The sequence below is a fragment of the Arabidopsis lyrata genome (genome assembly GCF_000004255.2).
Source record: "Arabidopsis lyrata subsp. lyrata unplaced genomic scaffold ARALYscaffold_7, whole genome shotgun sequence".
Classification (NCBI taxonomy): Eukaryota; Viridiplantae; Streptophyta; class Magnoliopsida; order Brassicales; family Brassicaceae; genus Arabidopsis; species Arabidopsis lyrata.
In genome coordinates this window covers 13,446,245-13,458,783 of record NW_003302549.1, presented here as the reverse complement: position 1 = coordinate 13,458,783, position 12,539 = coordinate 13,446,245, and the positions used below count along the sequence as shown (strand labels likewise).

General features: G+C 38.7%; 2 protein-coding genes across 2 annotated transcripts; both read left to right on the top strand.

Annotated features, from left to right (window-relative positions):
* The first annotated feature begins 1,847 nt into the window (after positions 1-1,847).
* On the top strand, positions 1,848-4,138 carry LOC9306340 (membrane-associated progesterone-binding protein 4). Its single transcript, XM_021018842.1, has 8 exons — positions 1,848-2,017; positions 2,294-2,370; positions 2,450-2,521; positions 2,645-2,682; positions 3,051-3,094; positions 3,303-3,349; positions 3,502-3,676; positions 3,798-4,138. The coding sequence occupies exons 1-8, from the start codon at positions 1,910-1,912 to the stop codon at positions 3,963-3,965; spliced, it is 729 nt and encodes a 242-aa protein (XP_020874501.1). The 5' UTR covers positions 1,848-1,909; the 3' UTR covers positions 3,966-4,138.
* Positions 4,139-4,243: 105 nt separating this feature from the next.
* On the top strand, positions 4,244-12,301 carry LOC9304312 (Fanconi anemia group D2 protein homolog). The gene is made up of 31 exons (XM_021018841.1): positions 4,244-4,775; positions 4,858-5,284; positions 5,371-5,622; positions 5,694-5,906; positions 5,997-6,128; positions 6,213-6,342; positions 6,432-6,478; positions 6,547-6,648; positions 6,735-6,842; positions 6,948-7,090; positions 7,194-7,288; positions 7,394-7,472; positions 7,564-7,612; positions 7,694-7,774; positions 8,003-8,098; positions 8,178-8,281; positions 8,411-8,864; positions 9,051-9,092; positions 9,182-9,386; positions 9,469-9,602; positions 9,770-9,950; positions 10,040-10,275; positions 10,364-10,459; positions 10,723-10,821; positions 10,900-10,932; positions 11,041-11,169; positions 11,261-11,321; positions 11,424-11,479; positions 11,570-11,626; positions 11,709-11,829; positions 11,971-12,301. The coding sequence occupies exons 1-31, from the start codon at positions 4,438-4,440 to the stop codon at positions 12,108-12,110; spliced, it is 4,440 nt and encodes a 1,479-aa protein (XP_020874500.1). The 5' UTR covers positions 4,244-4,437; the 3' UTR covers positions 12,111-12,301.
* The last annotated feature ends 238 nt before the right edge of the window (positions 12,302-12,539 follow it).

Here is a 12,539-nt window from a genome sequence, read left to right as displayed (position 1 = left end):
CATATGAGGTTATATCATTAAACCAATGAAACATGGTATATATCAATATATGTATTTTGCATTTGAGTTTTTCATATATTTTTAGTATAATGTTATTCTTAGTTTTAATTTTAAAAACATTCTCAAAACAATTTCAATAGATGGATAACCATTTAACAAAAATTGTAACTAAGTTTCATGTGTTATGAATAAATGGGTTATTACATGGATGCCCATTATAAGCATATTAGAAGGTTCTACATTACTTTGTCTCTTTGTTCACAATATCTGATATATATATATATATATATATATTTTTAATGGTAATATATGAGTTGTATGCGATATTCTTGGTTCTGTCTATAACTTTACAAGATTAATTGAGTTTAGTGATGTTAAGAACGTGAAGACACTAGAATATGAATCTTCTAAGGAGATTGAAACGCACAATCGTTGCATCGATAGACGTGCCATTCTCTCTCATTTGAAGATGATTCCGAGTTTTTAGATCTAGTTTCGCGGGTAAGATCTGGTTTAATTTGGCGGCTGAGGTCCCTTGAAGGTGGCCAGGAGTGAGTCGTGTTGCTTCTCCGTCAATAGAGATGTGGTGTTTCCTCGCTGATGTGGTCGTGGCTCTAGAATGGCGGAGGAGGAGCCTTGAAGCGGTGGTCTCCCGGTTGAGGACGCTGGGAGTTGCTTTGATGCTCCTCAGGCTCAGCCGTCGGCCTAGTAGCTACGTCTACAGCGGAAGTTGGCGAGGATATGGTGGGGTTTTGTTGTTTTGACAGGTGGCTAGCGGTGGATCTTGGATCTGCGATGGCTGATATTAGAATGTCCCACATTGCTTGGGATTAAGGTCTTTGGGTAGTATATAAAGGATGTGGCAATCCTTAACTCTTGAGCTAGCTTTTGGGTTAAGTTAGGCCACATTCCTAATATGGTATCAGAGCCAGGTTGGCCCAACAAGCAAATTCTCACAAAAATGGTTTCCCACCTATGTGGCCCATATAAGTGGCATGTCTTGTTGTATTTCCGAGATGTTGGGCTTGGGCTGTTTCCCGTTGGACCGTTTCCCACCCACATCTCGAGGAGGCCTATTAGAATGTCCCACATTGCTTGGGATTAAGGTCTTTGGGTAGTATATAAAGGATGTGGCAATCCTTAACTCTTGAGCTAGCTTTTGGGTTAAGTTAGGCCACATTCCTAATAGCTGATGCGGGGGTCGGATTTAGAGGTTCTGGGTGAGCCACCGCCCTTTAGATCTGCCGTGTTGGGTGAGCCGACTGTCCGAATCGAAGCTGATGACTCTACGACCGATTTTTCTCTGGTGTTGGAAGAGAGAGGATAACTCCAAGCGTGACGGATTGCTAGGTCAGGATCCGTCACCGTCGAACCGTGTCGTCGGAGTGACTAACTTTCTGGGAGGCTTTTGGTGGGTTGATCCGTCGGAGGAACGAGATAGCTGCTGGAAACCGAGATCTTCCATCGGTTATCTCAATCTCCCGATGCGGCCGCGAAGCTGTCGGCCTTGATTTCGCCGGATTTAAGGTTCGGTCTCTCTGCGGACGATGATCAACAGGGGTCGAGTCTCTTTTCCTTTCCAGTGAACTTTCCGATGTACTGTTTTGTAACTGGGCTTATTTTCTCGAGTGTAGGCCAAGGCCCATTGCCCATTTAGGTTGATTATATTAATATATTATTAAAAAAAATGTATATAATGAATCTTCTAAAACTCCGATGAATTCAACGGCAAAGACTTTAAACTTTAAAGGACAGCGGTCTTACAAAAATTAACGAAATGCACCCTGAATATTTAAACAATTGCAACTTAGTACCTTAACTTTGTTTTTAAGTATAAAAAGTCATCACATCCTAAAAGTGGTGTCGAAAGTTCGCAATTTCCACAGACAAAGCAAATCGGATCCAATCGATGATTCCGGCGAGGAGTTTTCTGTTATCTCCGTTCGTTGGCGTCACGTTGATCGCCGTTCTCGTCGCTTTCTACTTCAGAACTTCCCTCAAGTCTCCACAACACCAAGTACTCGCTTCTCTTTTTTCTAACTATTCCCTGTTCTGATAATTCCAAACAGACAACTGGAATTTAAAATCTCTATTTAGCTTCTGCTACTTTTTGATTGAATTAGACAAGGTCTTATAAAACCAATGAAGTTTGTCTCTGTGTTTGTTATGTGTGTGTCTGAGTTTAGTTAGAATTGAAATAGAGAACCAATGTTATGATGATGTCTCACGTCTTGGATTTGATCGTTTGTTTGTGTTTCTGTTGTTGTTGTTGTTGTTGTTGTCGATTCAAAAGAGGTTGTTCTCTGCTGAAGAATTGGCTTTGTACAATGGCACTGATGCAACATTACCTATACTCTTAGGGATTCTTGGGTAAGTTCTTTTTTCTTCCTTCTGCTGTCAAGTAACACATGTATGTGCACTCATAAACAAATTGTAAACGAGTATACAGATCTGTGTTTGATGTGACGAAAGGAAAATCTCATTACGGTAGTGGAGGAGGTTACAATCATTTTGCTGGAAGGTTTGTTTTGTTTGATCACTTATGTGGAGAGATTCTTCTCATATGTTCTTTTACCTTGTTGTTGTTAATCTTGCATGTTTCTCGCTGATGGGAAGTGTTTTTCCATGTAATCCTTTCGCTCAGAGACGCTTCTCGTGCATTTGTTTCTGGGAACTTTACAGGTATGAATTGTTTGCTGCATTCTTCAGTTTTAAGTCACTTTTCTAGGAAATAATCACCATGTCTTTTTGATCCAAAAAACTGTGTGGAAAATTTGTAGTATATTATGGTCTTTGCTTGTATTGGTAACTTATGGACATTGACATGACATCCCCGAAAAAAATGAGATTTCATTCTCTTCTCTTGCTAATGTTATTACACATCTATGGGTTCTCATAAACCATATCCAAACTTTGTTAGCTATTTGGAGAAGATTAGCTATTTTTTAAACTTTGTTAGCTATTAGTCATGCGAAGAAGTCAGAATCATCCAAGCCCCTGAAATCTGTGGAAACTTCTCATTTGCGTGCTATGATTATTTCCTTGTGCAGGAGATGGACTTACAGATTCGTTACAAGGGTTATCTAGCAGTGAGGTAATGCTTTTTTAGCTCCAAATATTATAATTTATCAACCAAATTATGGAAACGTCTAAAATATTTTGTGATCTTACCATTGTGCCAGATCTGCTTATTCTTCATAACTATTACTGTTTGTTAACTGTTTGATATTCTATAACTCCGATTATGTTTAGTTTATTAGTTATATGTTTGATATGGTTTGACAAAGATTTCTTGTCCGCAGGTGAAGAGCATTGTTGATTGGCGAGGTTTCTACTCCAGGACCTACTCGTAAGTTATTACTTATATGTTTCATTTTACACAATTGAAAGCCGTTGCATAGTAAACGTGAGAAGGTGGTGTATGGATAATGCTTGGCTCACCTTATTCCCTATATAATAAGATCTTGGTTTGGTTCTCAGCTTTTAATTTGTGATCGACAGTCCTGTTGGGAAGCTTGTTGGGCGGTTCTACGATAGCCAAGGGAATCCAACTAAACACCTGAAAGGAGCTGAAGCAAAAGCCTCCAGAGGTGCACAACTCATGGAGAAACAGAAGACTGAGGAAGCCAAGCAACCGAGTTGCAACTCACGATGGAGTCAAGATGAAGGTGGAGAGGTATGAACTCTTGTTATCTTCTATCAATCCGGTTTAAAGGGGGAGAACTGAACTAACGTATATGTGAATACTTGATGGGACTAAAAGCATAAGGATACTAAATGATACGCTATTTATGCAGGTCTGGTGTGATGTTGGGGTGCCGAGATTGGTACAAAGACCTTTGGAGATAGCAATAACGGGTTCGATGAGCAAACGTTGTGCTTGCTTTGAGGAAGACCAACTTGATCAGTCTGGCTTGGAGATCTATAAAGACTGTGAACCTCATGCCAAGACTTGCAGGGTTTGAATATGATTCACGAGACTTGTCTTAACAAGTTTGCAATAGCTAGTTCCTTCTTTGAGCCGTGTACTCCTTGTATAATATATAGCACAGAAGTCTTTTTTGGTATGAACGCATTGCGTGTAGTTTATGTGTACATTAAACGGAAAATAGTTCTAAATACTACGGTGTTTTGGTTACACACACCGGGCCGTTTTGCTTTTGCGTCGACGATTGCCTGTAGATTATGTGTAATTATTAATTTAGCTAAACGACAGATAGTCTACGTGCATTTGGGTTACACATCTTGCCGTTTTGCTTTTGCGTCGATAGAATGCGTGTCGTGTGATAAGGAACACTGGGCGCTTCTTTGTTGAAAAATTTGGCGCTAGCTTCTTCAGGGTTACTAAATTTTGAAATCGAATTTCTTCCGCAAATTTGTTAATCGGAGAATCGATAGGCGAAATTGAGAGTAATCTCCGTCGCAATCTCCGGAAAAATGGTGTTTCTCTCTCGCAAAAAACCTCCACCGCCACAGCCTCCGTCGTCGTCCTCAGCTGCTCCGTCTCTCAAAATTCCCCAGCCGCAAAAGGAATCCGTCGAGCCCGACGCGGTGGAGAATATGACTGCGATTCTAGCGGAAGTCGGATGCACACTGATGAATCCGTACGGTCCGCCGTGCCTTCCTTCCGATTTACACGCTTTCCGCCGCAATCTCACTACTCGCTTATCGTCTTGCTCCGCCAATCCCGGTGAGAGAGATCACGTCGGTGCTCTTCGCTCAGTTTTCGTAGCTGGATTTTCATCGTACATTCAATCTCCGAGTAATCTTCGTAGGTAAGTAAATTCCAACTCGAGTTTCCAAATTAAAATTGAGATTCACCAATTCGTAATCAGCTATGTTCATATATCGTTGTAGAGTGCTTTCTTCTTCTTCTTCAACAACTAATAGAGACGAGAGTTTAGCTCGAAATCTCTTGCTTGTATCTCCGATCCAACTTGATATTCAGGAAATGCTACTCGAGAAACTTCCGGAGTACTTTGACGTTGTTACAGGATGTTCTTTGGAGGAGGATGTTGCTCGCCTAATCATCAATCATTTCCGTTGGTTAGACTTCATTGTTAATCCCAATTTGTTCACCGATAAGCTGATGCAAGTTCTATCAATTTGTCCTCTGCACTTAAAGAAAGAAATCATTGGATCCTTGCCAGAGATTATTGGGGATCACAACTGTCAAGCTGTGGTTGATTCTTTAGAAAAGTTGCTTCAGGAGGATTCTGCTGTTGTTGTTCCAGTGCTTGATTCTTTCTCCAACCTCAATTTAGATGATCAATTGCAAGAACAGGTGTGGTTTTTTGCTTCATCATTGGTTTAAGGTTCTGTATAATACATGGTACTGATGGAATGCCATTTTTTTTTTCTTTCTTCAAGGCGATTACAGTAGCAATATCATGTATTAGAACAATAGACGCAGAGCACATGCCGTATCTACTTAGGTTTTTGCTTCTTGCTGCTACTCCAGCAAATGTTAGAAGAATCATCTCCCAGATACGCGAACAGTTGAAATTCACCGGAATGTCACAACCTTGTGCTTCTCAAAATAAACTCAAAGGAAAAGTACCTGCATGTAATGCAGAAGGTTCTATTCTCCATGCTTTAAGATCAAGCCTTCGATTTAAGAATGTAAGTTGGTTTCACTACAGTTGGTTAAGAATGTTTGTCATTTTGTAGCATCACTTTATTTCTGTTTATAGATACTCTGTCAAGAAATCATAAAGGAGCTGAATAGTCTGGAGAAACCTCGGGATTTCAAGGTAATCGATGTATGGCTGCTTATTCTCATGTACATGAACGGGGATCCTATCCGGAAGAGCATCGAGAAGATATTTAAGAAGAAAGTGGTTGATGAATGCATACAAGAAGCCTTGCTTGATCAATGTATAGGTGGTAATAAAGAGTTTGTGCAGGTGATCTTCATAACAATTCTGAGAGTCTGATACATGAAAAATGTGGGAATGTTCTTTTGCAGAATTAACCCGACTCACTCATTGTTCTAGGATAATTTTGCGTCATTTGTTTCTTTGGCTGAACACCTCTTGTCATGCAAAGAAGAAAGGGCAAGGGAAATTGGCTCTCATATCTATACTCGTCTTTTTGAAGGGTTTTCTGACAATTATTCAAGACAAGAGGTAAGAACATGTTAGCATTTCATCTCTTAGTATAATAACTTTGCATAACTAGTCCACTTTTGTTCTAATTCGAATTGGTTGCAGATTCTAGGTGCCCTTGTGACACATGTGGGATCTGATAACAAATTTGAGGTCAGTTCTGTCTTGGAGATGATGACAGCTCTGGTGAAAAAATATGCACTGCAACTCCTTCCCTTTTCTTCCCACATAAATGGTATCTCTGGAACTTGTTTGTATATACTCACTAATGCTGATCGATTTGCTTTTCTTCTTCTAATATTCTGATTGTTTTGTGTCGTATAGGTATTTTGGACTACTTAGAGGGATTTACAATTGAAAATTTGCATAAGGTGGGCATTTATCTTCACAATCTGCTTGATATGGCAATATAGTGTATATAATGTAGACATAATCGCAGGTCTATGAGGTTTTCAGTCTCCTCGCACTATCAGCTCGTGCAAGTGGCGATTCTTTTCGATCTTCAATTTCAAATGAACTTATGATGATAGTAAGGAAGCAGGTAATAGGAATTATCTTGCCTTCTATTTTATTTGGTTTCTTAAGGGATGGTAGCTCACTCCCAGTTGTTTGGTCTTATAATGGCAGGTTAGTCATCCAGACCTCAAGTACAAAAAGATGGGCTTAGTTGGAAGTCTTACAATTGTTTCGTCACTTGGGGATGCAAATAGTGTTCCTGACTTCTCATCATCGCAGGTAAGATCCAGCGATCCATAGTAGTTGACTAAAATTATCTTTGTACCTCGAATTTTATTTCCCAAGAGGAATTTTCTTATGTCCATTGAATTTTTCATTTAGCAGGTTTCAGATTGTGGGGAGATTTTGGAGCTCTTAAAGACATCTGTTGACTCTTGCAGACAGTCTAACTTAGCCCTAATTATGTTCTATGATGAATTTGCTACCATTCTTAGCCAAAAATTACTTCAACCAGAAATTATGGAGTGGTGAAGATTTCAGTTACATTTTTCTGCTAGCTTGTTTAGTAGTTTTCAAGGCTACACAGTAATCTTAAGCTTCATCCAGAGTAAATTTTATACTGCTTTTCAGGATTGGGAAGCATCTGGGGGAATTTGAGTCGCTATTTCTAGCCGATCTTGAAAACGGAAAAATGGCTGATAAGGGTTCATATTCTGGACTAGAAGGTACACATATAGTAATATAATAAACTTGGTTCTACTTAAATTAATTGAATCTCTTCTGAGCATTGCATGGATTTGATCTCCATTTCTTTTCTTCTCATCGCTTAGGGGATCTTTGGATGAACTTGGATGGTAGTATATCACCAATCTGTTTGAATATTTTGGCCCTGGCATCTTCATCCTCAGAGTTGGTTTTATGAGATTATCCCTGCTTCAGTTACTGTTGAAGATTGCTCTCTGACAACTGTTGACTGAATTAAGAATCATATTTCCCGCAGGTCCTGTTGTCTGCAAATTCTTCCTTCAAATTTTCTTTTGCTATCAACTGTAAGATTTTCTTTCACTTGCAACTGGGAGGCTATTTCAAGATATCATAACAAACCTGAATGTTTTTTTGTTTACATTCAGGTTGAGAGGTTGACAAATGATGGATCCCTTGCCGGGATTGATGCTCTGCTCGGATGCCCTTTGCACCTTCCCTCTTCAAAGGTGAGGGACTAAATTTTCGTCAAGAAACATATTGCTACGTTTCCAATAAATGACAAGTTTAGATCTGCACTCCAGTCTCTGCACGATTGTGGAACAAATTGTTAGGCATATTTTGGCAAAGTTGAAATTCTAAACATGAACCCTTTTAAGAAAGACATTTTCCAAATTTATATCTGTTTGTACTGTCACTGTTTGCTGATATTTGAATTTTCTTGTCCTATGTTTAAGTACTTTGCTGCAGCTAGTTGGCAGTCGCTGGCAAAGAAGCAGAAAGAAATCCTCTCTCTCTCTTTATATTATGCTGCAAACTGGATACGAGAACTCGTGAGTAACATGACCTTGTATATCTGCAATATTGTTATACTATAATTCCTTTTATATATGTTTTTGTTTTCTGTTGCAGCTGAACGCCTTTAGTTCCCAAATTGATGAAAAAATTGGTTGCATTAGTCAGGCTACAGAAAAGGATGTTACAACAAAGCTTCTAAAGCGACTCAGAAATTTAGTGTATGTTCATTCTACATTGATACCATCTAAGCTTCTTACTGTGTTTTACGCTCTTGTTTCAGATGTTGTTGGCCGTCATAAAGCCTATTCTTGATGAAATTCTGATGAAAATAATACTTGGTAAAACAGATTCCTGGAAAGCTTATTGAGCAATTTGATTACACTATCTCCTCAGTCTCTACCAGAGCTCCACCCTTATTCTGAATCTCATGTAGAAAATCCGGGGAAGAAGAACGAGAAAAGGAAGCTAGACGATGATGCCTCCCAACGCAAGGGAAGCATGAAAAATAACTTGAAAAAATCAAAGCACTCAAATGTGAATGAAAAGCTGCGACAGCCAACTATTATGGACGCATTCAAGAAAGCAGGAGCAGCGATGAGTCAAAGTCAAACACAGCTACATGGAACCCCTTCCCTCCCATCTTTAAATGGCAGCACAGCAGCAGGGTCCGTGGACGACAACTGTTCTGATAATGAATCTTTAATTGTGAAGATTCCTCAAGTTTCCTCGGCACTTGAAGCTCAAAGATTCAAGTTCAGGCCTCTTCTTCCTCAATGCCTTTCCATCTTAAATTTTCCAAAGGTCTGCCTAGTCAAACCTCTCTATATAAATATCCCATGAAATCACATTGAATTTTAGCCTGAGTTTTTATTACATTATTCTTGGAATGCCATCAAAGGCAGCACTACATGTATAACAGACTAACATAGCTTAAATGTCAGCACAAAGCTTATAGGACTGATTAATATTTTTGGCTTTCACATATAGGTTCTAAGCCAAGACATAGGCAACCCTGAGTATAAAGCTGAGGTACCAAGACAATTACCAACATATTCTGTCAAACTTGTTTTTTTAGATATGAGAAGTGCAACTTAACGTCTTGTTGTTTTCTGTGCTAGCTACCCGTGTATCTGTATCTCTTACATGATCTTCACAACAAGCTGGATTGTCTTGTTCCTCATGGTAAACAACAACCTTTTAAACGTGGAAGTGCTACAGGTTATTTCGGGAGATTCAAATTGGTTGAACTTCTCAGTCAAATTAAAGGACTTTTTCCAAGCCTCAGGATACATTTGAATATAGCTATTTCCTTGCTAATAAAAGGTAAGATAACTGGAGATGATCAACCTGTTGCGAGCTAAAGATATTGATTTAGCTTGTTCTAATGTGACCTACATAATAATAGGTGATGAAACTTCTCAAACTAGTTGGAGAGATGAGTTTGCTATGGCCGGAAATCCGAACATGTCCAATATTGTGGTTTCTGAATCTCTGGTTTACACAATGGTGTGCAAAGAAGTTTTATACTGTTTCAGCAAGGTAATTTATTCTTATCCAATGCCAATTTTGTGATGTATTTGGTTACCACAGTTCCTAACTTGACTAGTTGTACATTGGTTGGATTTAGCTCCTTTTAGTCTTAACTTAGGTACAAGTATGCTAATCTCAATTCCCAAATTCTTAATTTCTTTTTTCCTGCGTCACAGATGTTGACCCTCCCTGAGTTTGAAACAGACAAGTCACTGCTGCTGAATCTTCTTCAAGCCTTCCAGCCAACTGAAATACCAGTAGCTAGCTTTCCGGACTTTCAACATTTCCCGTCACCTGGGACAAAGGAGTACTTGTATATTGGCGTTTATTATTTCTTTGAAGATATTTTGAATAAAGGTAATTATTTTGCTTGGTTTACTGATGATTCCCCCTATGGTATGCTATCTTATTCTAACTCCCATTGCAATTGTAAAATGTTGCTGCAGCATGTTCCTTCTCCTTTGATCTGGCCTTTGAATGTCTTCTCATTCTACAGTTGGTGGTGACCTCTGTACAAAAATATATTGGTAAGGTATCTGAAGAGGCTAACAAAAAGAGAAACCCGGGTCATTTTCAGGGTCTTGTACCCAGCCTACATGCCAAACTGGGAACTTCTGCTGAGAAACTTCTCAGGCATAAATGGGTCGATGAAAGTACTGATAATAAGGGTTTAAAGAACAAAGTATGTCCATTTGTGTCAAATTTGACGGATAGCACAATTTACAGTAGTGCTCAATCTTCTGAATGTGTATAGCTTTGGGTTTCCGCAGGGTGAAATGGTTCAGACCATATTGCGAATATACCTGGAAGCCAGTGGATCCACATCTGATTTGCTTGATGAGCTTGCTTGTAACATTTTACCTCAGGTACATGGAAAAATCTTTCTCTGGGCTCTTCTTTCATAGAGTTTGATGCAATAGGATCGCTTTGATGACACAAATCGTCCACTTGGCTTATGGTTCATAGAAACTAAACCCATCTTCTCATGTTGCGTTGATTTAAGTGTTACATCCTGAAATGGAAAATCTGCAACTTCAAATGGTTAAAAACCGATGACGTATTTCATATAGAAAATTATATCATAGAATTTATAACTCATTTCACGTCTCTGGAATTTTGTTTGCATAAGGCGTCTCTATCCAAGTCAACAGGAGAAGATGATGATGCCTGTGATCATGAATTCCCTACCCTATGCGCAGCTACTTTCAGAGGATGGTACAAGACATTGGTAAGGCAAACTCTAAGATGTCTCATATTTATTCCAGTCAGTAATCGATATTCACACTTTCGCTGGTACTTTATGCAGCATGAAGAAAATCTTGCAATTCTCAACAAAATGGTCAGTTTTCCTATCTTTGTTTACTCTGAATCTTTACTTATTGAAATCGTCTCTGCTATACAATTTTAAGATCTTACATTTGTGTTCTATCATCTGTATCCTGATTAGGTGAAAACGGTTAGCTCAGAGAAACGGGAAAACTGTCAATCTGAAGCTACTGAAGCACACTTGAAAAACATTCAGAAAACTGTAAATGTGGTAGTCTCTTTAGTCAACTTGTGCCGATCTCATGAAAAGGTTACCAATTTTGTTGCTATGTATCATGAGTATTGCGCGTGCAACCAGTCAGATAAATGTAATTTTGATGGTGTTATAATGACTTAAACAGGTTACAATCCATGGCATGGCTATCAAGTATGGTGGGAAGTATGTGGACTCATTTCTAAAAGGTATAAAATTTTCCAGCTTCTTATCATACAAGCGTTCAGTTACCTGATTAGCTGGCTTATTGATTTGAAAACTTGATATTGGAAAACAAAAAATATATGCAGTTTTTGATTTCTTGGAAGCACATTTTCAAGATCATAAAGAACTAGTCATCCAGTTGGTAAGTTGTATTGTACTACGCCTTTTCCTTTACTATTATGTCTCTCTCACTCCGTCCACTGAAATTTTCACTACTGAAAATGTGAATTAGGTCAAAGATCTCCAGAAGGCTACAAGAACATTACAGACTCTATGTTCTGAAGCCAAGGTTAGTTTCAGATACCAGTTTGTTATTTCTTACCAAAGTCCGAATAATTATGACAATGGAATATTGGTTTTTGGGAGGTTAGGGTATGAAACAAACAGCCATTACCAGCAAAATACCAGCAACAAAGAGATCCTTAGAGCGTTTTTTGTTTCATGTTAAGGCTCTTCTCCATACAACATCACGCGGCTCCAACTTCTGGATGGGTACTACACAAAAACCACTTAGTTTTGCTTTCTTTTCTTGCTCGAAACTCACTTATTTTTCTTTGAATCATCTACCATAGAGTAGCATTAGAACACTTTGTTTATGGAAACTGAGCTTTTGAATACTGATTGAATTTGCAGGTAGCTTGAAACACAAGGACTTGAGAGGGCAAATAGTGAGTTCTCAGGCTTATGTAGATAACGAAGCAGATGAGGTTGAAGAAACCATGTCCGGAGAAGAAGAACCCATGCAAGAGGATGAAATTCCCTTGACACCTTAGACTTCTAATAACTTTCTACGTTATTCAATTTCGTAGCATCTTACATTTACCCTTTCTATAGTTTGGTGAGGTTGAATCTTAGAGAAACTAAATTTGGGACTCTAATATTCTCATAAGTCATAGCGTAATTTGTAATTAATATCAAATAAATATAGTTATTTAATTGGTTCAATTTTTGAAAAAAAAGGTTTAGCTCTTTTTAAAAGTCTACTGGTTCTGTTTTTTTTTTTTTTTTTTTTTTGACATCTTTGGATCGACAAGGCCCGATCCATAGTCAATCCCTACTACGCGGGGTAACGCGACTTAGTGGAGTCGAACTCCGGTGGGGAAGGCGGAGTCAAGTGGACTTAACCACTTGACTAAAGGCACATCCCCTACTGGTTCTGTTTTATTTGTTGAATTTTTGCATAACATTGATCACCACAAAAT